Source organism: Gavia stellata, chromosome 17, assembly GCF_030936135.1.
Source record: "Gavia stellata isolate bGavSte3 chromosome 17, bGavSte3.hap2, whole genome shotgun sequence".
Taxonomy (NCBI): domain Eukaryota; kingdom Metazoa; phylum Chordata; class Aves; order Gaviiformes; family Gaviidae; genus Gavia; species Gavia stellata.
This window is the reverse complement of record NC_082610.1, coordinates 5,374,087-5,398,060: the sequence shown is the minus strand read 5'-3', so window position 1 is coordinate 5,398,060 and position 23,974 is coordinate 5,374,087. Positions and strand designations below refer to the sequence as shown.

Below are 23,974 nucleotides of genomic sequence, written 5' to 3'. Positions count from 1 at the left end.
TTTGTTGTGACAGTTCTTCTCAAAAAATATATCAAAATAACCAGCAACCGCCTATAAAAAAAAAGACAAAAATGCAAATACAATAAAGGAATAATAGCGACACTGAAGAAAGTCTATCATTAACATAAACATTTATTGGGGTTTCTACTCCCTTTCAAGCCTTAACTAACAGGTACAACCTTAGATTTACGCCTTCAAGCATACTAGAAATCCTAAAACAAAAAATAAGCTGTCATCACAATTCCTTTGTTCTACCTGAGACTATTTTCAGCCCACTGTAACTGCATTTTACTAGATTATAAAATTTCAGCCCAAGTTTTCCAAAATAACCCGCACACCCTAACTGCAACTAGAATGACATCTGAGAAAACAGCCTTTCAGATGGGCAAACGCACAAGCATCAAATTCAGTCCTTGTCCTCTGTGGCTGCCACGACCCTCACTAAATACACACACAGCACCAGGGATTCTGCATGGCATGTTCGCTCTTTGGGTAGCTTAACGTCATTCTCCATAAAAGCTCCCTGTGAACAGAGGCAGGGCATAACCAGGCAGGGAATATTTTTCTTCCTCTACTACACACACACAGATAAGGAAAAAGAGATTCACAAATGCCTCATGCTGGCCTTTTCAGCATTAATAGTTTCTAATAGCAACTCTCCATAGGATTCCTCGGAACGCTTCTTCTGTCCCTCCTGTCACCCTACTCCTAACCGCAAAGAGCCTCTCTCTTCAGCGCGTAATTCCGTAGTGGGACTTTTCTTCCAGCTTGAAGACGAAGAGATGCAAAATGTCCGCACACAAAATAGTATACCGACACTATTAGTTACAGTCTCCTAATACTGTCCTGCTTTTTTGAGAAAAACGCCTTGTCAGAGTCCCAGAAATTCAAAGAATTCAAATAAAGAACTGGAAGACGCTAATAAAAGACAGTCAACTCCACAGTTTCACCTCCAAAATCCCGTCCATGCTCACCTTTCTTTGCTTTCTACTGTCTCCTATGAAAAGGCTAAAGCAAATCAGACCGTGGGCCCAAGGCAGTTACGCTTTTCTATTGCACGTCAGCCTCAAGAAACGACCCAGAACAGAGCTTTTGAGTAACTACAACTACAGCAGCTGGGGACTCTCTACCCCTGTGACAGCAGGAAGGGATTCTCCCCACGCCAGCTGTAGTAGATTCAAACAAGATATGTACCAATTCAATGATGGCAAGCCCATTGCATGAAAACTCACTGCAAATGACTGATTAAAACCTTCCTCTCCCGGCACTGCTGTTTTTCTCCTACTCTGAAAAACTGGTTGTTCTGCATAGTTACAGAAGACAAGTTGTGTAGCATGCCCTTCATATTGACTCAGAGATAGATCGCGAGGGAAAAAGAAGTCAAACACGCTTACAAGATTAAGGTAACAAACTGAATGGCATAGGGCTTTATCATTATGAAATATATAATCTGAATTATAGCTAAACCATTCTGGTATTTTACCTCTCTAGTCTAAATCCAGAACAGATTTCACCAACACGGTGGAGAATACAATGTGTTAAAGCAAGTAAGTCTGTGTTAAAGCACCTGTGTTAGCTTTTCAACTAAGAGCACTCCAGAGAAGCCTGGCAAGTTCCAAAATTCCCATGTGGGCAAACATTCTTAAAAAAAAAAAAAAGAACCAAAGATACCCTTTGTGACAAACAAGCACCAGATGTTTGAAACAGTGACTCTTCCGTCCCTTCAGTAAAGCCCTATCACTCAATGCTAAGACTCTCATTCCCAAGTGAATTACAGCCTTGTCTCTAACATACCTTTTTGAGTAAAGATTGAGCAGGTTTTGACAAAGTTTTATTGACCCATCAGACTACTTCTATTGATGCACAGTCTTTTCTGGACATTAGTCAGAGATCTACTAAGTCATAAAAATATTTTTCAATCATAAGGTCAATACCGTTGATATGCTTACAAATCAGACCTAGAATATGATTACTGGAGAAAGGAAAACAAGGTTGCGACAACAAAAATACATTAAGAATTGAGGGGGAAAAAAAAAATTGGCTCCCAGAGAAAATGAGACAATCAAGCCCCATTTTTGGACCAGAAAGCTAAAAGCTCCAAGCAGACGTACCATAGCTGAGGTGGATGCAATTATCTATACGGTCGGTAGCAAGAAGTAACAGAATGTTTGTGAAAAGGTTTATGTAAAACATTAGAATTTCTGCTTCTACATGAAGAAGGAGGAAGTCTTCCTTGAAAGAGCTATGAAAAACTAAAATCTGACTGCATTACAGAAGCCTATTTCAATACTCCCAAACACAAGTGCTAAAAAACCCCTGAACCAAAACACCCCCGCCCCCCCCCCCTCCAAGGTGGTATATTAGTGTAAGCCTTGCACCCTACAGAAACGATCTGGTATCCCACATTAATATCTTGGGAAAAGGAGGAAAAAAAAAAAAGAGTCAGAAGTAAAGTACCGCAGATTATGCTTTCTACAATTTTATCTACAATCACTAGTCCTGTATATTTAAAAACAAAATCTCACAAATCTAAAAACCCACACAAATCAAAGTTGAAATACCTGAGAATACAAAACTAGCTCTAAAATTATGGTTTTGGTTACTGTCTTGTTTTTAAGAATTCAGATCTTCCCTTATACCTTAACTTTTTTTTTTTTTATTGATTACCTGCTGGTGGTTTTATGCCAAAATGCACAATACACATCTTTTATATTTAAGTATATTTCAGTGAAATAAATCCGTAAAAGTGAAGTTCAAAACATTTTCCCTTCACTTTTGAACACCACCACAAATTGCAGGAGCTAGAACAGTCAACCACAAGCTTCCATTAAACATGCAGTATTACAAAGAAAGACATTTCCAACGTTTACAGCTTGAAGGAAGATTAAGTCCTCCCTTCTTGTTGAAAAATTTAACACGTGCGGCTAAGCAGCAAAATATAAGGAAAAAAAAAGTCACTTATAAGTGGCATACTAGAAGCAAACCACAGACACAAGCATATTAAAATAGAATATAGAGCTGGCCAGATTTTTATTAAAGGTGTCATCTTTTTAACAAGGAGGCAAACTAAGGCAAAGGAACAAGCAAATAACGCCCCCATAAATTCTAGATGATGTTTTACAACTACTGCCTTAGTTTCTCTTGCCTTTTTTTTAAAGCATAATGGTAACAGTTATTTCTTCCATTGCAGTTTTCCTCATCTTCTTGCTCCACCTGTGACAGCTCATTTACAACTTCACCAACGACTAATCAGCAAGAACTTAGGCCTTCTCTGGAAGAATCTTTCAAGTGCCAGTCTCTTTAATACCATGAAAGTGGAAAACAAAAATAATGACTTCTAAACTGGTAATAAATAACTGCAACTCTAGCCTGACACATGCTCTAGCCTCAAAGGATGTTAAATATTAGGAAACACTGCAGAAATATTATTCTTCCTGTTCTCAAGTAAACCGCCAGGAGAACAGTAGAGCTACGAGGACAAAAACTCCAACCCCAGAACAAAAGTCTCCATATTTATCCAGGGAACTAAGAAGGTTAAATAAAGAACTAAGGAAATATTTAGGAATAGTTGTACACTACTGAGACTGCAAAGCATCATCCTGTAAAGGTCAACAAAGAGTTTGCTCAACTAAGAATCAAAGATTCCCAAAGTTACAACAGCAGCCACTAACTTCTACCTGATTTTGTCAAACCCAGGTTTTAATGAAGAGTTCATGTAAAGTAACCTGAGGTCTTCATCCATCACTGAGGGTTTCTAAGGTGTTCATGCAAACACATGAAAAAACTTTAAGTGAAGCACGTTCTCCCGGTAAGATTCACTTGCCTTCAACATATTTTTCTTCCCTCCCAGACAAATTATTTTGAGCTTATTTTTTTCCCCATTTATTCGTGCAACATGTAACAAATATATTAGGATCACAAAAAGCTTTAACATATGTAATAGACAAATATTTGTACATATTATTTATACTCTTCCACTTAGAGCCCTCAGCTGAAATGGGAAGAGGCATCTAAATTTTAATTCAAATGTAGCTGAATACTAAGGCTTTTTTCTAAAGAAAATGGCTGGCTGTACATGCAGCATTTTAACAGGATAGAACAAATGAGACTGCTCGACTCCTTATGAGAACTCGTAAAGGCAACCTTACCAATTCACTTAGGAACAACGAAATTAAAAATTATCATCATCACTATCACCTACAGTGAGTAATTTATCATTCTTGCTCTTCACCAGTATCATGTTCCAACAGTGAGTGGCTACAACAAATACAATTAGACAGCTGGCCACAGAAGTGGGAGATAATGTGCTTTTGATGGAGTTTATCCAAGCATGGAGATGGAATGTTTGTCATCCACGCGGCAGAGTTGCTGCATTTTTATCACAGGAAAAAGAAACCCCACGCTATTAAAACCCAACAATTTTGTGTTTTAAAAAAACTGAGAACCTGGAGATCACTGTAGAGGAAGCTAGCAATAACTAAATAGATCAGAAGGACAAATCCTGCTTCATAACATGATAGAGAAGTCTTTCCTTTAAACAGAAATCGGGCATTCGGTGTGTGTTTAACCGTGGCACCCAAAGCCAGACTGCCAACTTCTAGCTTAAAAAAATTAGTTTCTCACCTACGGATGGAATTAAAGACTTACACGCTAATACTTATTGTTGGCTCCCAAGTAGAAGATGGAACATTAAGAAATGAAACTGTCTAACATTTCAGAAGATTTTAACACGCCAAGATTTGTCTTTAGTCAAAATAATTTTCTCCAGTCAACTTCCTTTTTCCTCCTAAAGGTTTTAATACAGCAGTCACGTCCTCTGGTTCATTATCCTTCTTTCACCCCCTTCCTCCCTCCCACTTTTTATACACATCCCCTGCTCTTCGACAAGATCTCCTGGGAGCAATGAAGAGATACTGCCGTTTTCCTCCCAGGAGATATTGTCATTCAGCTAGGCAAGATCAACCTTGATGGACTCACAGGGGAAACGCTCGCAAACAAAAGAGAAAGTTTGTCAATTGATGTCTACGCTGAGGGTAATCACCATTATATTTTATCTCAAAAGCTCACACAGTGATCAACTTAGAATACAATTAATGGAATATTTTCCTAGCAGCATCGACTAACTGATATTAGCCAGATGTCTCATTAAAATCAGCAGTGACAAACCCTAGCTCTTTACTAGGAAAATGCACTTTTGCAGGCTAATTAAATTTATTTTTGGCTGTTATCTTTGTAAGACTGAAATCACGTCAACTTGCACTAAAGTTCTTTGAAACAATTTCATATAATGATTCCATGCAACCCTTTCATGCTTTGAAAATCTTCCATCTTTGAAAGCTAAAATAATGATAAACAAACTTACTGCTAAAAGATACTACTTTGTGGTAAACCACAGGAGGAATAAAAGAAAAATCAACAGAAAGAATACGTGCTCTGAAAAAAAGCCTTGACTCCCCGCCTCCCCAATAACTTCTTAAAGAATAAGCACCACGTACATGTAAGGTCACATTTAAAATGTTTATTTTTGCTCAAACTTTCCATATTTCTCAGGTATATTAGGAGCTTTTTTCTTGAAGATTTATTTAATTGCTTGAACACCTGGAATAAAAACCTATTTAGAACATTAAGCATTTTTTTTTAAGGATATGACTCAAGAAATGCATTACAGGATCATCTGCACCTACAGAGAGACATCAGGGTGATCTGTTACGAGCATGACTTAATACTCTGCTAGGGGGTTCTTTTTGGTCATACAAAAGTATGAGAGTAATTTAAAATAATTTAAAATAATTTACAGGTGGAAGGACAGATAAATCAGGTATGTGTCAGTTAATACTATGCTCTTCGGTTTTGGGAACTGCATAGTTTTTCTATTTCGCACAAGCTCATCACTAAGTCTGGGCATTTATGTGCTTAGTCCATTTATCTAAAACCAGAAAACAGTTAGCCTATTGCCTACTGAATTGCATAGTTTTCAATCAACCTCTAGTACAATTAAGTGGCACTATCATACAATCAGATAATTAGCCAAGAGGTCAGCACGAAAGTCTTGCAAGAGCACGAACAGTGATAATATCTAGAAAGAAGAGAAATATCTATTTCAGCGCTTGCATTATCAGTTTTCAGGAAGAGGTTTGTACTAAGAAGTGACAAAGCAAAATGGAGGAAAACAAATAATGAAAGGATGAGAAAGAGGTGGGTGGCAAGTCCCAAAGGTTAGCATTAGGCTTCAGAGGCTAACCGTCCTGCGCTCCCTCCAGCCAAAGAACAGACAAAAGCTCTGCTCCTAACTCTCTCCTAGGCGAAACTTTCCCGCAGCCTTTATGAAATCCTCCCAGAAGTGTTTAACAGAACAATTTACAAGAACAGAAATAAAGTATAGGAAATCAAGAAGAGGTCAATTTCTCTGTTGAGACTGAAAATAAACACAGAATTTCAAACAGTATCTATTAATGGGGGGAACAAAACCCCAAAGAGACTGAGGAAAAACTAAGGTCAGATTTTAGAGGTATTTAACATCTTGCCACATAAACGAGAAGTGCAGCTTCTCCTGCCTGAGTGGTACTGGGGGTGCTTCAAGTCATAATCAAAGCAAGTGTGGTAATGAGTTGGTAGAAGGACTGCATTATGGCTCTGATTCCTGTCAGCTTTTACAACTTACTGCCCTGTTACCACAGACATCCAAACAGATCGATGGGAGGAAGCAAGAGACCCCAACACAGCTAATGCCTCCAGAGTTGGCAGCTGCAAGTTTAGCTCTTCAACGACTAACATTACTTTGCATACTCCAACTAGTCGGGGCCACTTTTCTCCAAGTACTCGCTAAATTATTTGCTATCAGTGCTAAGCTTCTGCAAGACCAAGTTCAGCAACAGCAACCACGCATTCCATGCTGCTGACACACTTCCATGTGAGAACGTCTACCGTATCCTCCTCTGCACCCACGCAGAGCCTTGGAAAGGAGCAGCATGGAAATCTGCTCCCCACAACGCGATGGCACAGCGCAAACTAGTAGCTGATCTGCAACAGGATTCACAAAACAACTAACATACCACTGTGCACCTAAGCTTTCCACTTGTCTGGTTTTTAAAAGACAGACCACTTAACAGAGGGAGTCCTAGTTCTGATGGTAATGCTAGTCTGAAGTTAGCTTTGCTGCTTGCACTAGGAATAAGAGAACCAAATCTATTTTCACACTTTTATGGCACAGAAAGAGCTGAGAAAAAGCTGCTTTGAAATGAACTTCGGGTTGCGAGCTAATAAACCTGATATATACAAGCATATAAGGATGGATTTCCAAACTGTTATTTCTGTGAAATGTTTTTTTTTGTAAATAAAACAAAAATAAAGTGTTCATATTTCAAAAATGCAAAAATCAGAACAGACAAGTACAGAAAGCTACAATTTTGGGTAATATAAGCAGCTTTCTCTTTTTGTGCAAAAAATGAAAAGCCAATAGGACAACAAAACACGGATACAAACAAGAAAAACATCAAATATTATTTTCAAAGGACAAATTGCAATCTTAAAGCATCTCCTCAAAAATTCTCAGTATAAATAATGGACTTTTATTGTTCATTTACTGCAAGGTTAGGCAGCCTGATATGATGGATGAACTGTCAACCCCCAACTAAACTTCTACAATCCATCATAGAAAGAGTGGAAATTTCACTCAAAGTGTCAATAAACCTAAATGATGAAGTGCAAAATACTTTACAGACTTCTGATCATTTCTTAGAACCTGCATTCACTGCAAAATTTCAGAAACACTGCTCTTCCCCCACTTCCCTCCCCTTCTCCCTGGAACTCATAAAATGGAGGTGCTGTGCCTTAAAGCTAAGCATGAAACTCCCAGCAGAAGTATCACAACACACTAGACTACAAAAATTTTAGTTTTTACTACAGATCCCAGAGAATACTACAAACTTTGGCCAAATTTGATGAGGATATTTTAATAAATTGGTACAAAGCATTTATAACTGATGTTAATGTAAAAGCATATTACTGCAATCGTAAAATCTGTAAAAATTAGGTCATCCTGTCTTTGCTTATCATTTAGTGGTTAAAAACGCAATGCGTTACTTTAAGCCACCACCAGACTGTCTCATCCGTACCTCCTATCTTTATCCCAACTGCCCTGCTTAATGGCAACACTACAAAAATCCTTCTATTTGAGTCTTTTCTTGCCTATTCCAACAAAGAAAGCAAGCTGCGCATCGTAACCAAGCCAAATCAAAAAGGTATCCTCACATAAGTACCGATCTAAACACTTCTAAACATTCATGTTGGAATATCTGATTTGTTTTAGCTTTAAACACGTTCATAACATCTTTATTTCAAAAGTCACTCATGCCCCTATGTGAAGTATGTTAAGTAAAAATATTTAGGTATCTTCCTTGACTTACACTTCAAAAATGGAATACAAAATATGCAACATAAATTGCATGGGCCCTTGCAGAAAGAAAATAGGGGACATTTTTCATTAATCCAAAAATCAGTGTTTCTCTCTGTAACTACCAGATACTGAACGACCAAGAAAAAAAGCTGCAAAATGAATGTGTATTTATGTAAATTCATACTGAACCATGTAGGCACAACTTCAAAGAAGTGTTTGAAAGATGCCCTAGTACTGAGTTTTCTTTTAATTCTAAAGCTCAGACTGAAAACGTTTTTTCTTTTCATATTGACTAGTGTTTGCTAGGCAAATAATACTCAATTGAGATCACTGAATCAGATTTGCTAGAGGTTCTTCACTCAATTTAATGCAGCACATGGAATATTAAGATGAATAAGCTTGTGTTTGCTGTAATTAGAACTCCCCTCCAATCAAATCCCACAGCCTTTCTAGAATTAGTGTTCTTTTGAATATAGATCATATTAACTTAAATAAAGTGAAAAGACTAACTTGCATACAATAAATAAAACAGATGCAGTAAAAACCCTGGTTATCAGAGTCAGATTCTGATTTGTCCCCTCAGTCTTCACACGTACAGTTCATGAACTTACCTGTCTGAGAAACTGTGTTTGCCATATGAGCTGCTATACGTTTATTACATGAGCTATAGTCTACCTTTCCCATATCTATTTTGCTTTTCACTCTTTCTACTAAACTCAGAAAAGCCCTTTGAGAATAGTGACTGTGTCATTCTTGAGCACAGTGGTAACAACGTGCCTGAACAGAAAACTCTTATTTCAGAAAACGGGCTAGAGAACAAAATGGAACGGCCCCGGTGCTAAGGCTCCTTATCTTTCCCTTTCCTCATCTACCTGTATTGTAATGCTATTACTCGAGTGTTACATCCATCTCTCATTACAAAAAGGGCTCATTTGACACCTCTGTACTAGAGAAACGAGTGTTTCAAGGCAAGGACTGATGATAAATGAAGCTTAATTAATGCACTGTCTATTAGTCCAATGCGATACTGACCACATATGAAGAAACGAAAATTGTCTCACCGTACACTTTGTGCTCGTTGTAATGGTCAGGGTGAAATCTGAAGAGAACTCCAAGTCTGGAGTGGATGCAGTATTACAGTCAATATGCTGTCAAAAGGAATAATACAATTCTGTCAGTAACAGTACCGAATTTAAATTAAGATCCTCCTTTGGATGAAGGTTGTTCAGTTGCTCCCATAAGACAACTTTTCTAGGACAATACTAATTCAGCTCTCCAAAAATGGAAAGAGACTTAATAGCCACCTAATCCTATCTGCACACTGACAAAACACCTAAAACCCCTCTTCCCCAAATGCCAAACTAAACAGACACTTTGGCTAGCAGCAGTATGGAACTAGGTACAGTAGCTCACTCTGTTCAAGAAAGCTGCTCCTGATGACAGCAGATTAAGAGGTTTTCACAGGCATCTTCACCTGTTTTAGTCCTTGTTTGTGTAGCCAACATGGTAAACTACAGTATGAAACTGATACGGGTTAAAACTGGGCTTTTTTGATTCGCAGGGTTAGTTTCGTATTGATCATAGAATAACTGAGGTCGAAAGGGACCTCTGGAGATGACTTAGTCCACCCCCCCTGCTGAAAGCAGGGTTAACTAAAGCAGGTTGCTCAGGACCATGTCCAAATGGCTTCTGAATATCGCCAAGGATGGAGACTCCACAACCTCTCTGGACAACCTGTGCCACTGTTCAATTGCCATCACAGTAAAATAGTGTTTCCTGATCTTTAAAAGGCAACTGCCTGGGGTTCAATCTGTGCCCGCTGTTTTTGTCCTGCCCCTGAGCACCACTGAGAAGAGTCTGGCTCCACCTCCTACACCCGCCGCCCCGCACCGGGCTTTTATAGACACTGATAACCGCTCCCCTGAGCCTTCTCTTCTCCAGACAAAACTACCCCAGCTCTTTCAGCCCCTCCCTATATTACAGACACTCCAGTCCCTTCATCGTCTTTGCGGTCTTTCACTGGTCTCACTCCAGTATGTTCATCTCGCTCTTGCACTGGGGAGCCCTGCACTGGGCACCGCACTCCACAAGGCATCTCCCTGGGGTACAGTCACCTCCCTGGGGCGGACTACAAGAGAAGGCTCACCTCTCTTGACCTGCTGGTGACAGTCACCTTCCGAATGCAGCCCAGGAGGCTGCTTGGCTGCCTTTCCCACAAGCGTGTGTGTTGGTGGCTCATGGTCAACTCGCTGTTAACCACGACCCCCAAATTCTTTGCTGCAAAGCTGCTTTCCAGGCAGCAGGCCCCCAGCCTCTACTGGTGTGGGGGGTTACTCCTCCGTCCCCAGCTGCAGGATTCTGCATCGCCCCGAGCCCTTGGCACAGTGAAATGTGAAATATCAAAGCAACACAACAGAGGAGAAAAAGCACACGAGGCAGAGAACTGCTTCACTATTTTGAAATTAACACAAAACCACGGCATCCAGGGTAACAACGATAACATGGTCAAATGAAATTGCTTGCTACTTGCATTTCAAGATTCTAATTTTTTTATGTATATATAAAATCAAGAGTTTTTAAAGAACAATAGGCTTCAGTTTTCAGTTGTTCATAAAAATTCCACCACATTTTTTCACCGTATGAAGTTCTTTTGTTTACGTGCTCAGTTAAAATGCTTTATCAAAGAACATCATATACCGCTGAAGTTACATTATTAATCAATATTTCTTGATGCTGCCTCATCTTTCTTCAGGGAATGTTTTGCTTCCTGAAAAGTTACATTATAAACTATACAAAACAAGCAGCAGCTAATCTGAGCAAACACCCTAAAGTATCTTCTGTAATAATCATGAGATAAATTGGAACATTTTTAAACTTTCCCTTAAAAATATAATCCATTTGTTCTGTGGAATGGCTATCGATTGAAACAATTTACCTATAATGCCACTGTTGCTCAACTCATTAATTTTACTACTTTGAACTGTAACTCCAGCAAACGAGCTCATGCACTGACTTTAGGTTATTTTAAAAACCACGATTGCTACTGAGAACAAATGAGTATAAAACCACTAAGCGTAACAGTTATGCGAAATGCTGCACGATGACAAAATTTGCTAAACACATACAGCTGAGCTGGACAGTGACTGCTCATGACAGTTCATATTAGAAAGGGACATGTACTATTACCAGTAAAGCATTTTGCTTCTAAAATGACAGCAGGTTGTAGACTGCATTGGGCACATTAGTAACTATAGTTACTATCAACACTTTCCAGGTTAAGATCTTGTTTTAATTTGTTTGTTTGCTTAACAAACTGATAGAGCTCAACTTATCCATGCAGCTGTTAATTTAGGGCACATTACACATTCTTCATTTTCCGTATACCAAACTTGACCTATTTACAAGAAGTATTCAACGACACTTCCGCTTGAATCAGAACATGCAAAATGTTATTAAAAAAATGACAGGTGAGAAAAGTGCCTACGTTCAACGAGTGAGGCAATCAAACCTGTCAGATGGCCAACAATTACGGCCTCAGATTCTTGATCTCAGTACCTCCGCTTTGTGCGCATTCATTCACTAAGGCTGGAATTCATCTTCCCTATGATAAGAGGTCTACACAAAGAATATTTCAACAACTGAGTTGATCACTCTACCCTCTCCTAACACTCAAAGAAAACAGACACTCGTAAGCCTCAAGTCACGCAACTTATTATAGGTATCCTTCGACATTTTATGTCACTGGCTCTAGAGGGAGTCTAGTCAAAAAGCTCAGAGAATAAAATGTAAGACACATCTGTAATGACTTCATCAGCGACAAAAAAAGACTCCTCAAGTAAAAAAAGAAAAAAAACAAAGTAGAGATGCACAAGAAGGCCAAAGTAGTTATTCAAGTTCAAGAAATATCGATCTCAGCACTTCTCACATTTGAATACCCAATTTGAAAAACTTAGTATTTTTAAATCGTCTCTGTAATAGAATTACAGGCAAGAAAATCTTAAACAATAATTTGCATCAGGATATACTTACAACAGAAAGCTTGACAGAGAAATAGGTAAGAAGCCACCCTGCAACTCAGTACACTGACTGAGGTGAAGAGAGAAGCAAAGTAGAAGACGACTCTATATTCCAGGGCTTTGAGTTTTTTTTAATATAGTTAAAATTTCAGTTACGCAACTTGTCACTTACTAAAATGCAAGTAAATTTGGATTTGGATAGAAGAAAATGTAGAACAGAACAATCTAAATGTGGGAAGATTACTTTATTAAAAGCTCAAACTTGGTAAAAAAAAAAGCAATTAATACAAGTCTTACAGTCTTAACACCAAGAACCTTAATGCATTTGGATCATTTTGAAGATGCCAAAGTTTGTGTGTGTGTGCGTATTTTTTTCCCCTCCTCAATCGAAAAAGGAAACTTCTAATCTGACTACTAAAAATGTTAAGAAGTACGGTACCTTAATGACACTGGCTGGAGATATCAGCGTGTTTGGATCCAGCACCTCCACAACAGCTTCTGGAATTACAGCCTTCTTCATGCAAGACATGTCAAAGCCATATACATCTTCCCAGAAAAGTAGCTTGTCCGCATGTTTTTTCATATCCCCAACAGCTACTAGACTAATGGTGCAAACGTCAGGATAAACTGTACCAACAGAAACAGGATTAGTGAAATTTTATTTTAGACATGCAGAAAGAGGACTTATTTTTTTTCTTTTCTCTTTAAGTGATTAACATCTTAAGAAAACAAATAAAAGAACTTTTTTCAGCTCTTGGACAAGATGCTTTTTCTGCTCCTTTATTTTCTGAAGTCCCATTTGTCCACAGAAGAGACTAGACATTGGAAATGAATTTTCCCACTCTACTCTGGTAACAATATTTCCTGTTCATGACAAAGTATCTTTGTAGTTGAATCCCACTGCCAGGAAATGACTGGAAACTTGATGTCTGAATAAAGTCATTTGGAACATTCTATTCTGGCTTCTATACAGAGACTGACCTAAAATCTATTTAATAACTGTGGACAGACACCCAAAGGAAAATTCAGGTGAAGGCTTTGCAATAACAAGAAACCTCTGTGAAAAGAGCTTATTCCCAGAAAAGAACAAATACTCAAGAGTTTTATTCCTGTTTCTTATCAGCTCTGGCTGGTACTTGGCCTTACAACCTAAAACATTATTTTTGGGTACTGGAAAAGAATAACCACTCTTCTGTCTGCATCTGAAGAGTATTGAAGTGACCCAACAGACAGAAGAGAACTTCCTCATCGACTCCCCTCACAGCTTTAGGATGACAGCTATCACTCTTACACCATATTCAGATTTGTGCTTTCCCTTCTCCCAAGAATATCTTCAGAACAAGTACCTATTTACAGCTTTTCCAAATAGTGGTGGAAGATTGACATTTGCCTTTTGAACAGCTGCCTACAGCAAAGCCAGTCAATCTCTTGGCAATCTCTATCCACTACTGATTGGAAACAAAAACCAGCTGCTATGAACATGGCTGTCTATGGCACTATCAAATAGTAAGAGAAGCTCAGTTTATATTTAGCTAGGTTTCTTTCCACAAAGAAATTCCCATGTTTTGTTTTTAGAGTTTTAAAGCCACATACATTCGGAACAGAATGTCTACTAATAAAGACCTTATTTTATTTTTTATTGATACATGAATGTGGCAGTGTTAATAAAACTGAAGCTAACTTTCTCTTTTCCTCCCCAAAATCTGATGAACTGTAAAATTAATATTGTCTTCAGCTCTGTTTGAAATTGTAGCTTATCAAAACGAGTATGGAGAAATCATTGGTACAGCATGGTAAGTCAGAAAAGCAGTATTTTTTGCCTTGTAAAGTACTAAAGGTAGAAACAACAAATTGAAATTAGACCTTTTATAGAATGAGAGTAGATTTAGCCTAAAGGAAATCATCTTATACATATTAATGATAAAGAAAAGTCTTCTCTAAAGAAGCTTCTTAGTTTTTTAATATGAAGATATTAAAGCAAGCAACCACTTCTACATTGGGAATGACTAGTTTATACAAAATATGAACACACTGTCGTTTTTCTCACTTTCTGCCTGTTTTTAACAGAATAAATAAATAAATATCAGCAAGCTTAAACTGGAATCCCATTGGTAAGCTATCATCATCCCTACTTTGCAGATGAACTCCAAGCAGAAAGTTTCTCCAGAAACAGCCTACGATTAGCTCAGCAGTAAAAAGGCAGTTTGATGAGAATCAAAACAGGCAGGCGTTCAGACTGTCTTGTCTGAAACAAATCATTTGGTTCCAGCACACCTGACAGCTGTCACACACACACAAAAAAAAAATAATCAACATCTGGTGGTAGGAGTATTTGCAAGTAGTTTCTGGAGCCATCTATAAGGGATTTCCATTTGTCGACACTTTCATATTGCTGGTTACTTGTGTGCCAACTGCATTATGTTCAGCCTTACCTCCCAGCATTTCAGACCTTCAAGAGCCACCACTGATGCGCCAAAAATTAAAGACAGCGTGAAACAGACAACAAAAGCAAGCGACTACAGCCTTCGCGGGAATATTTTTCAGGGAAATGCTCTTCATAGGATGCAAGGGGTATGGCGAGAAGAGGGGTGACAAGAGACTGAAAGTCCCTAGTTATAGAATAGACTTGCAGGAGCGGGCTAGCGACACCGCAAACGAAAATGAAAACCACAGCAAAAAGGGATCAACTACTTTATAACCTACCTTCCTTCCTCAGACTAGCCCACATTTCTGGGACATTCTGTTAACAGGAAAAAGTTTACTATGTCTATCAAGTGTGAAGTATTTGAGCGGGACCATAATCAGTTTTTATTAAATCTCTTTGTCCACACAGCACATCCTTAAATCAGCAGCAAATCTCACGATCAATTATACGAAGTGCTTAAGAACAAGCAAAAATGTAAACGCTAATGCTCTAATCTAATCTGCATTTTTAGTTTAGCCTATCAATAGCAACAGCGAAGTAGACAATGCCTGTTCGGACTTTGCAAAAAGAAACCTGTGTTGCACCAACAGGGCACAGCCAAAAGACTACAGCAATACATTAAATTCCAAATTTACAAACCCACCCATGTCCAGAAGCATATGCTACACTGAAGTTTGACTGGAAATGTAATCATGTTATCTAAATATCAGCCTAAAACATCTGAAGGCTGTAGAGTTTTGTCAACGTTTAAAAGCATCCGCTTAAAATTGCTTTTGCCATTTCACCCATTATCCTCGATCCCCCTGGAAATCCTCTGCTCTTTCTGCAACCCTGCAACACTTTCCTGTGCAATCCTGACAGACTTGTCATTTTTTTCTGATTAGCCCTATAATTTAACAATTATTCCTTCTCGCAGGTGAAATGAACAAAATGCTGATTGGACAAAAGCACATACTCCTCAATGCTCTCACAGATTCATCGTTTTGACCATCTGCGTCCTTCTCGACTCAGTGCCCAGAAGTCATCTGTCACAGCTCACGTGGTGAACAGAATACGATGGGAAATCCTTTATCCCTCAGCAATTCCTCGCAAACTTCAGGACGCTGAAGGGTAAAGGCAGCAATCCTCCAGACATGCAGAAATAGTTCCAAGTTAATACCATCATCACTTTGACGTGAACAAGCAAACAGTATTACTTTTTGAATGATGCCTTCCTTACCTATGTCACCTCTCACTAACATGCACTGCACTCAAGCGTACGCAAAAAAATCTATACTCAAGCAAGTAACAGCTCTAAAGAACAAACAGATGGGTCCTGGACAGCAAGAATTTTATGTTCCCAAATAAAGCTATTATACACTGTACACATTACCCTAGACAGTTTGGCATAATCCACTTCAGCATGCCAATAGGCTAAACTGAAGTAACGACGATGTGACTGACTGAACACAAATCTAGAAATTTGGATTCTATTCCCGGCCTAATCACTGAAAGATGTGGCCAAACTGCAGCTGCTTCTATTGCTTTTTGCAGCTTTCAAACAGTCCCTGTAATAATGATCTTGGGCTCAATAGTGCAAAGTGGCTTGAGACAAAATGAAGCTTTATGGCAGATTCAGGAGTTTCTCTGGTAAGACTTCACCTCAGAATGAGTAGTGCTGCTACTCACCTACGTTGCAGAAGTGTCTGCCTTGCTAAGCTGATTGCTGAGCGACTTCCTCACGCATCTTAGGCACAGCCATTTACCTGCTGTACAGGCTGGCAGAAGAGCAGTATTCGTAAGCACCTTAAGGAAACGGCATTCCATTTAAAATCTGGCCATACCAATGAGCAACTGTACAATACTGTATGCGTTGTGAAGAGTCAAATAAGGGCCCGAGACCATTCTGAGACCACAAAGTATAATTGTACTGCAATCAGCAGCATCCCCTGCCTCTCAAAGGAAACCTGGGGAGGCACAAGCCACTAGCAAACTTACCAACAATACAAATAGAGAACAAGATACTATCACAGTGCAATAGAGGTCAAAAATTTCTGGCCCTTTTCAGAAGGCTTTGGAAGTAGTAGCTAAACATAAAATTATGTCCCCAAATTTAATTCTATTGCAATGTAAAATTACCAGCATATCTCTATACAAAGCACACCACAACTGTGTTCCAGATCTGGCTGGACTATTCTATATTGCTGAAAACAAAAAAGCTCTTATTCTGTCATGTTGTTCAAGTGGCTTCTAAATATTTTAACATATGAACAGTCATCTCTTGCTTGTATATTCAGCTTTGTGACCAAATGTGGAACAATTGCATAAACCCCCTTTTTCTGCGGCACTCTGTAGCATACAAAAGCTCACTGCAATCCAAGAGAAGCACTGCAGCGAGCACTGTTACATAGTCATTAATCCAATCATTAAATCAGTGTAGTGAAACTAACTATGTGCATGGTTGGCACAAAAGGGGAAAAAACCCAGACTGACGACTACGATTGAAAAGGTCAATATGAAATACAATACTGACAAAGGAATTAAGCGTAAGGAATAAAGCACATGCAGAACTCATGCAGAAAACTGCATCACATGAGGAATAAATATTTACAGGCATTTAAACACTGCTTAAGATGATACTAGCCAAGCAACTTAAAAGGATAAAAGAACTCTACTTCAAAATAAAACCTTTTTGTTCTGTCACTTCCCTACTCTCCAACCAGGAAGAAAAAGCAGATATTCCCACCGGGACAGAATAAATACGCTGAATTGAAACAATATAATCTCATCAGTTACTTCATGTGGCTTCTTGCATATGAAACTATGTCCTCTCCACACAACTTCCTTCCTCCAGGAAAACATCCACTTTTCCTCTAATTCACAGTAGCTTACTCAAACAGTATCACATCTTATAGAATAGAACTTATTCTCCGCTGTTCATAGTTATGCAGAAATGGGGATTTCAAGAGGGGACAACAAATGCCCACATGTGTGGGAAGAAGTAGGGAGGAAAAATTTAGACTGTACTTAAGAATAAATAACCCCCTCTGTTCTTAAAAACACCATTATCTTGAGACCTTGATACCCCATCTAATGTTCTTCTATTACCCACACAGTAAATTAATGCCTTGAAGCTCATACTAATGGAAACATTTTTCATTTAGGCTGGCAACTTCCTCATCCATGCATAGCTTATTCTAAGTCTCCGAGTTCATTTAGTTTCCCCCTCAGAGCTAAATTTATTAAGAATTATGCGCACCAACCTGAGCCTCCCTCTGCCAGGTACTTGTCCTTTGCATAGATGACAGAATCCAGCATTGACTCAAAGAGAAGGAAATAACCCTGTTTATAGAAAAGGGAAAGAATTTAGAAATCATTATGCTTCTTACGCAGCCTAATTAACCGATCTGTAGACAGACTTTATCAAAACGGTTTAAGAACTTTATATGCCCATACACCTCAGTAAAAGCCAGCACCCAATGATTTTCTCAACAATAGCACTATCACTTCAAAACTTCAGTACCATGAAGTGTCATCTTTAATTTCCCAAGCTGCAAGTATCTAGCACCTATTAAATTAATAAACTATAGGCAATAAATATCTAATCTACAACCAACAATTACCTGATAGAGTCCTACAACATCAAGAAAAATGAAATTCAACTCAAACCAAGTGAAAAGCTGTATGTATTCATTTTTTAGCAAGAACCCTGACGCACCATACAAAAACAACAGAAACAAAAAAAACAACCCCAAGAAAATCCCTTCCCACTTAGAACTGCAAACAACATGAGAAAATTATTGTCAGAGAAACACCAAATCGAATGCATCTTTGCTACTTCACATTTGTAGCCTCGTGGTGCCCTGTACCGGCTTGGGCAATGCTCACTGAGACAGGTGGAAATAAATCATATACCAAAGACATGGGTTCTCTGGCTGTTCTACATCATTTAGCAGCACCTGAACTTAAAAAATTCTCAGAATAAAAATGGTTAGAACTAGATTTGCGTAGTTTTTTTGGTGTTGGGATTATTTTTATAGCAGGTTAATCATACTGCTACAGGCATTTAGAATAACTTATTGTAAACTTAATCAAGTCAGACACCTTCTGAAACAGGAAAAAATTTTCCTTAATTAAACATTTCTGAGATATAAAAAACATATAGCAGTATTACATACAATTAGCATTTCATAAACATCCGGTTTCTCAACTACTTTTAAGCAAACTGCAGATTTCTAAGAGATAGAGAGCCCTTTGTTTTCCAACTGATTCACTGATTTTACGCCCGTCCTATCTTCCAAGTCTGAGTGTGATCCTTATTCTTACCGAATACTGTAACACATTTCGTCCACATACACATTCTTAAAACATCAAATCAATTGAGACAAATCATACCGGCATACGCTGGTTTCTTACTTAGTGTCCTAATTCCCATTTTGCTTAAAACACAGCTTAGCCATACGGTTTGATTTTTACGTTGATTGCCAGTAGGAAAGAACAAAACAAGACAACTGCAAGTCCAGACTTTGGACCTACAGTTCTACAAGCCCAGTCAGCAATAACCAACCAAAGCAAAGGTAAGAAGATTTTTTTCCTTCAACTTTCCTACACTTGCATATTTGTACAATCATAGGGATTTTTTTTTTTTTTTTTTTTTTTTTTTTTTTTTTTTTGAAGTCATCATGCGACACTACTGAAGACAGACAGCACTGCACGGGAACCGCACTGCTAAGACCACCAAGTTCACTTCAAGTTTATGCCACCTTGGATGTTTATTTTGCCTAAGGCTCTTAGAACAAAAAACGCTGCAAGTTCAGAATTGCTTATAAACATCACTCACCATCCACACTGCAGCCTTCAGAACTAAAAACAGAAGTAGAAAACCAGAATCCTGAAGCATGACGTATTTGTATTCAACAAGAACGTAGTTCGAAAATAATGGAAATGCCCTTTTCTCAACCTGTTTCTTCCGGTAAGAGGACAGCGCTCTACTGGGCATTTTTCTTCCACATGTTGCCTGTTCTTCCACTTTACTGCCTAACTTTTATGAAGTCCTTAGAATAAGCCCCAGAATGAAGACTACTGCTTTGTGAGCAATATCATTTTTAGTAAGCTTTGCAAAACGGTTGAAAGGCCAGGAGCTCCAACTGCATCAGGCAGAGATCATCTTATGCCTACAGCAAGCCAAAAGCACAGAATGAAACCAGAGTTTTCTTTTTTTCATTCTTAGCTTTTGCAGTTTTAAATAAAGAATATGTTTGGTTCATAAAAATTCTTTTCAGATTCTTTTAACTGAAAATTAGTTGTTTTCACAGTATTTTAAATGTGACCTCTAGGGTATACCCTAAGACTAGTTACCAGCAGAGTCAGTATGTTACAAAGTGACATTTTTATGGATCAGCTCTTCACTTATTTCTTCCTGCCCAAAAAGCCCATCGCCTACAATGTCTGCCAATCAAGTGCAAGAAGTACAGCTGGAAGACACACCTTCTCATGAGAAATACAGTGAAATTCTCACCGTCCTTTCCCCGACCTTTCCACTCTGGCACCGTTGGTTCTCCTCTCCCCCCTCCCAGTTCCATCTTCCCCCCAATTCATTATAGCATTCCTGTACGTTACATAAACCGTCAATGGTACTGAATCAAGTCATTTATTACTTACACCGAAGCGTTTTGCTCAGTGTGCTGTGCTCATCTGTAGTGTAATTTAGAATGTAATTTCACAGGCTGCTGCCTCACCTGTAGGGGTGCCATCTGGAAAAAGAGAATTATACCTGACGTCTTTTCCCCGTGATGTGTGGGGCACCCTTGCTTCCACCCCAATAATATTCAGGGTTTTGTTTTTTCTTAAGCATGCATTAGCATCCTCAAAATTAATTACTGCAAAGAGATCTCCAGGATACGAATCTGTGAGTCGAATATTAATAATTCAATCTTGCTAGTGGCTAAACTAAAACACATAAAAGGTGACAGGTTCTTTGTTAAAGACAACACGAATACACGGCCCATCTTAAATGTTACGCTGTCATATGATGTGTTGTCCACTAAAAAATTGGCCATTTCTTTCTCAAAAAGAACATCAAGTTCCTTATTTTTGTATTTTCAAAACTGAAATGAAATGGTTGTTCTCCAGCTAAGAAAAAAACACCCCCCCACACATACAAACAGGTTTGGACAGGAACAGGAATACGCAGCACTACGGAGTTACTCCGTTCAAGATGTCTGTCTTCGTCATGTCCGTCCAAGAAATCAGCTATCAAAAATGCATGAGCATACTGACAAATCTGAATCCAGAGGAATGTGAATATCACTACATTTCTTTTATGTCCCTTGTTTCTGTCTTTTGTGTTTGTAGCAGAATTATAAAAGGCTCACAAAACTTTGATGGCTTAATATCCTGCATTGCTACCTTTCCTCTATTATTCAAATACACTACAGCATGCTAAAATTTATTTTCATTTTAATTCAAAACCACATAAAAATACTTTACTGACAAATGAAAATGTAAGTATAGGAAGTTCTTTCAACATTAGTGCTTCGGTATTCATCATGATGTTCTTCATGGAGAAAAAGAGATTAAGCTCTTAAAAAGCATCAAGACACAAGAACAACACGGAATTTTAAAAAATACCTGATTGTGTGGAGAGTACTACAGAAAAATGCTTTGCTTAGAATACAAATTACTTCAGATTACAAATGCCTCTTCATGTACGTTTCCCTTATCCATTCGTATCAAATACCTTTGTGGAACTTGCTTTTGCCTTCACTTATTATGTACTTATTGGTGAAAGACATATATATTAAGAACACTTTTCAAAAAGTGGTATTAGCATGTTTATAACAGCAAGAATTAGCAAAATTTTTAGTACAGCAGAAAAAACAACACGTAAGGATAAAATTAAGAAGAAACATTTAACTACTTGCATAAGCGTTGCGTTTCCCCCCTGCCTTCTATCACAGATCCATTTTATTATTTTCTGTAACATAGTCTGGTACTCCAGATTCAGTAAGGCCTAATACTGAATATTTAATGAGACGAAAGGCAGCTATCAAACCACTGGCCCAGAGAGTGGACTTTTTTTTTAAACCTTATCAGTATTAATAGGTGCATTATTTTCTTCAACTGCAGTTTCTAACTAGAAGGTTTCCACTGGACTGGAGAGTAAAACAAGTTACAGAAGTTATGTAAAACAGACTGGACAACAGATTCCGATTTAGAACATAAAATGTAGTCTCGCATTAACGGATGCACAAGACTGATGCGGCCCACCCACTTTTGTGAAAAATTACTTTTTACTTGGCAAAATCCTCCCCCCCCAACCTGTGGCTGATTTAAATGAGAAGCAGCAGCTACATGTAAACTCTTCTGCATGCTCTGCTGCAGCACCATTTCCCTCACACTAAGTCAGCCTTCATGCTGATCTCTCATGTATGATTTAATTTAAAAAAAAAGGAAATAATTCATTACTGACAGAGCAAGCCCACACATTTCAAACCCACAGCTTGACTTTCTTATTACGCACACCCTGTTGCGTCCTTAAACAAATGTAAGATGAGCGAGAACACCAAAAGGGAAGATTTGAAAAGCAGAAAAGTGATACCCGTTATTAGTGCTGGCAAAAACCCAAGTGTTTTCATGCAAAGAAATACAATTCCTTTATACAAACCCTTTTGCTGTAAAGAAATCAAAGCATCCAGCCACTTGGTATGCTTTTTAAACAGCATTATTAAAAAACACAAAGAAGAAAAGCTCAAATCATATGTAAAATTACAAATTATTTCTGTGTTATAGAAATAGAACACTTGTATTAATGCACCTCCAAATACTAACAGAAACAATAGAGAACATTAAGACTACAGAAAGACCACTAAGTGTTAAAAAAGTGCCATCCCTGTATGTATCCATCATAGAAACGGGGGAAAGGAGGAAGGAGAGAAAAGACTGTTTCCAGTGTTTCAGTCATGCTCATTTCCTAGTCCTTCTCCCTAGATCCTGAACACCTCCCGTTCAGAGCCCATCCTGATATCACTTCAAAATTATCTAACGCAATAAAAAAAAAGTGGAAGAAAAAAAAATATTAGCTACCTGAGCAATGATACAGTTAACAGACAACAGTACTGGATTCTATCCTCCGTTTATTTTAATTGGAGAGTCCATCTCTTTCCCAGTTTTTCCTTGTGTAAAACTCTAACGCATATTCAGTATCATAAAGCACTGCATAAACCAGCAATTTATGGCACTGTGCTCTAACGCTGTATTTGAGATAACCATCTCAGACAGTTGTCTCTCACAGTAAAACCCCTTACAAACAAGAAATGCAGGTATTTTTCAAGTGAATAGAACTCTCAACCTCTAGCTTCATAGTCTTAGCTAGAGAAGGGAAGTAAAAGCATACCGAGAGAAGAAAAATTTGCACACAGATGCAAGCAAGCTGGGTAAGAACATTCCAGAAAATCAGTACATACATTTTGTGTCTTTCTGCACTCATCCTTTCAATAAGCAGCCTACGAAGTCTACAATTACGCTGCCAAACCCCATGTGCAATAACACACCCACCTTTGTATGTTTATAGAAAATCTTTTCCCGCTCAGCATTCACTTGAATCAAAAACTAGCTTCAACGCTTGGCATAGCAGCTCTCATTTCAAACATATACTGTATGGAAAACCACTCTAATTACAGTAAAACATCATTGTTTCTTAAAATTCGGTGTCTCTGGGGAGAGAACATAAATGTGATCCTGACTGACAGCAAGTCTATGGCGTGTACCACCCACGAGTACTTTCCCAGCACCCGTACAAACAGCAGCACATTCAAGTCAAAATTCTAAACGTCTGATGAAATTTGAGCATTTGCAAACCACTTGCAGGTCAAGTCACTAACTGACAAGGGTTTTCTCTCATTACACCAAGGTGCAAACAAATCACTGATGTGTGTTCAGAAATACATTTGCATCAGATTGCCACTAGGCAGTGTATACAAATACTCAGTTATTTGCACCTTTGCTTAGAAACCTAACTCATTTCAGTCTACAGTTTGAATAAGAAGGTAAGAGATTTGCTTGTAGGTGTCCTACGGTAGAAGCAGACCAGTAAATAAATGCTAGAGGCTGGCACCTGTAACCACTAACAGTAATTTGTAGTTTCACAAATTAAGGCTT

The 23,974-nt window shown here is 38.3% G+C and overlaps 1 protein-coding gene across 1 annotated transcript in view; it reads right to left on the bottom strand.

Moving 5' to 3' along the window:
* The window catches only part of PRMT3 (protein arginine methyltransferase 3), a 60,494-nt gene that overhangs the window by 12,230 nt on the left and 24,290 nt on the right, over positions 1-23,974 (bottom strand). The window contains exons 10-13 of the mRNA XM_059825811.1: positions 18,079-18,157; positions 12,851-13,038; positions 9,457-9,543; positions 1-51 (exon numbers count right to left, since the gene is read on the bottom strand). Coding sequence (XP_059681794.1) covers positions 1-51; positions 9,457-9,543; positions 12,851-13,038; positions 18,079-18,157 — 405 coding nt within the window. The remainder of the gene's footprint in view (positions 52-9,456; positions 9,544-12,850; positions 13,039-18,078; positions 18,158-23,974) is intronic.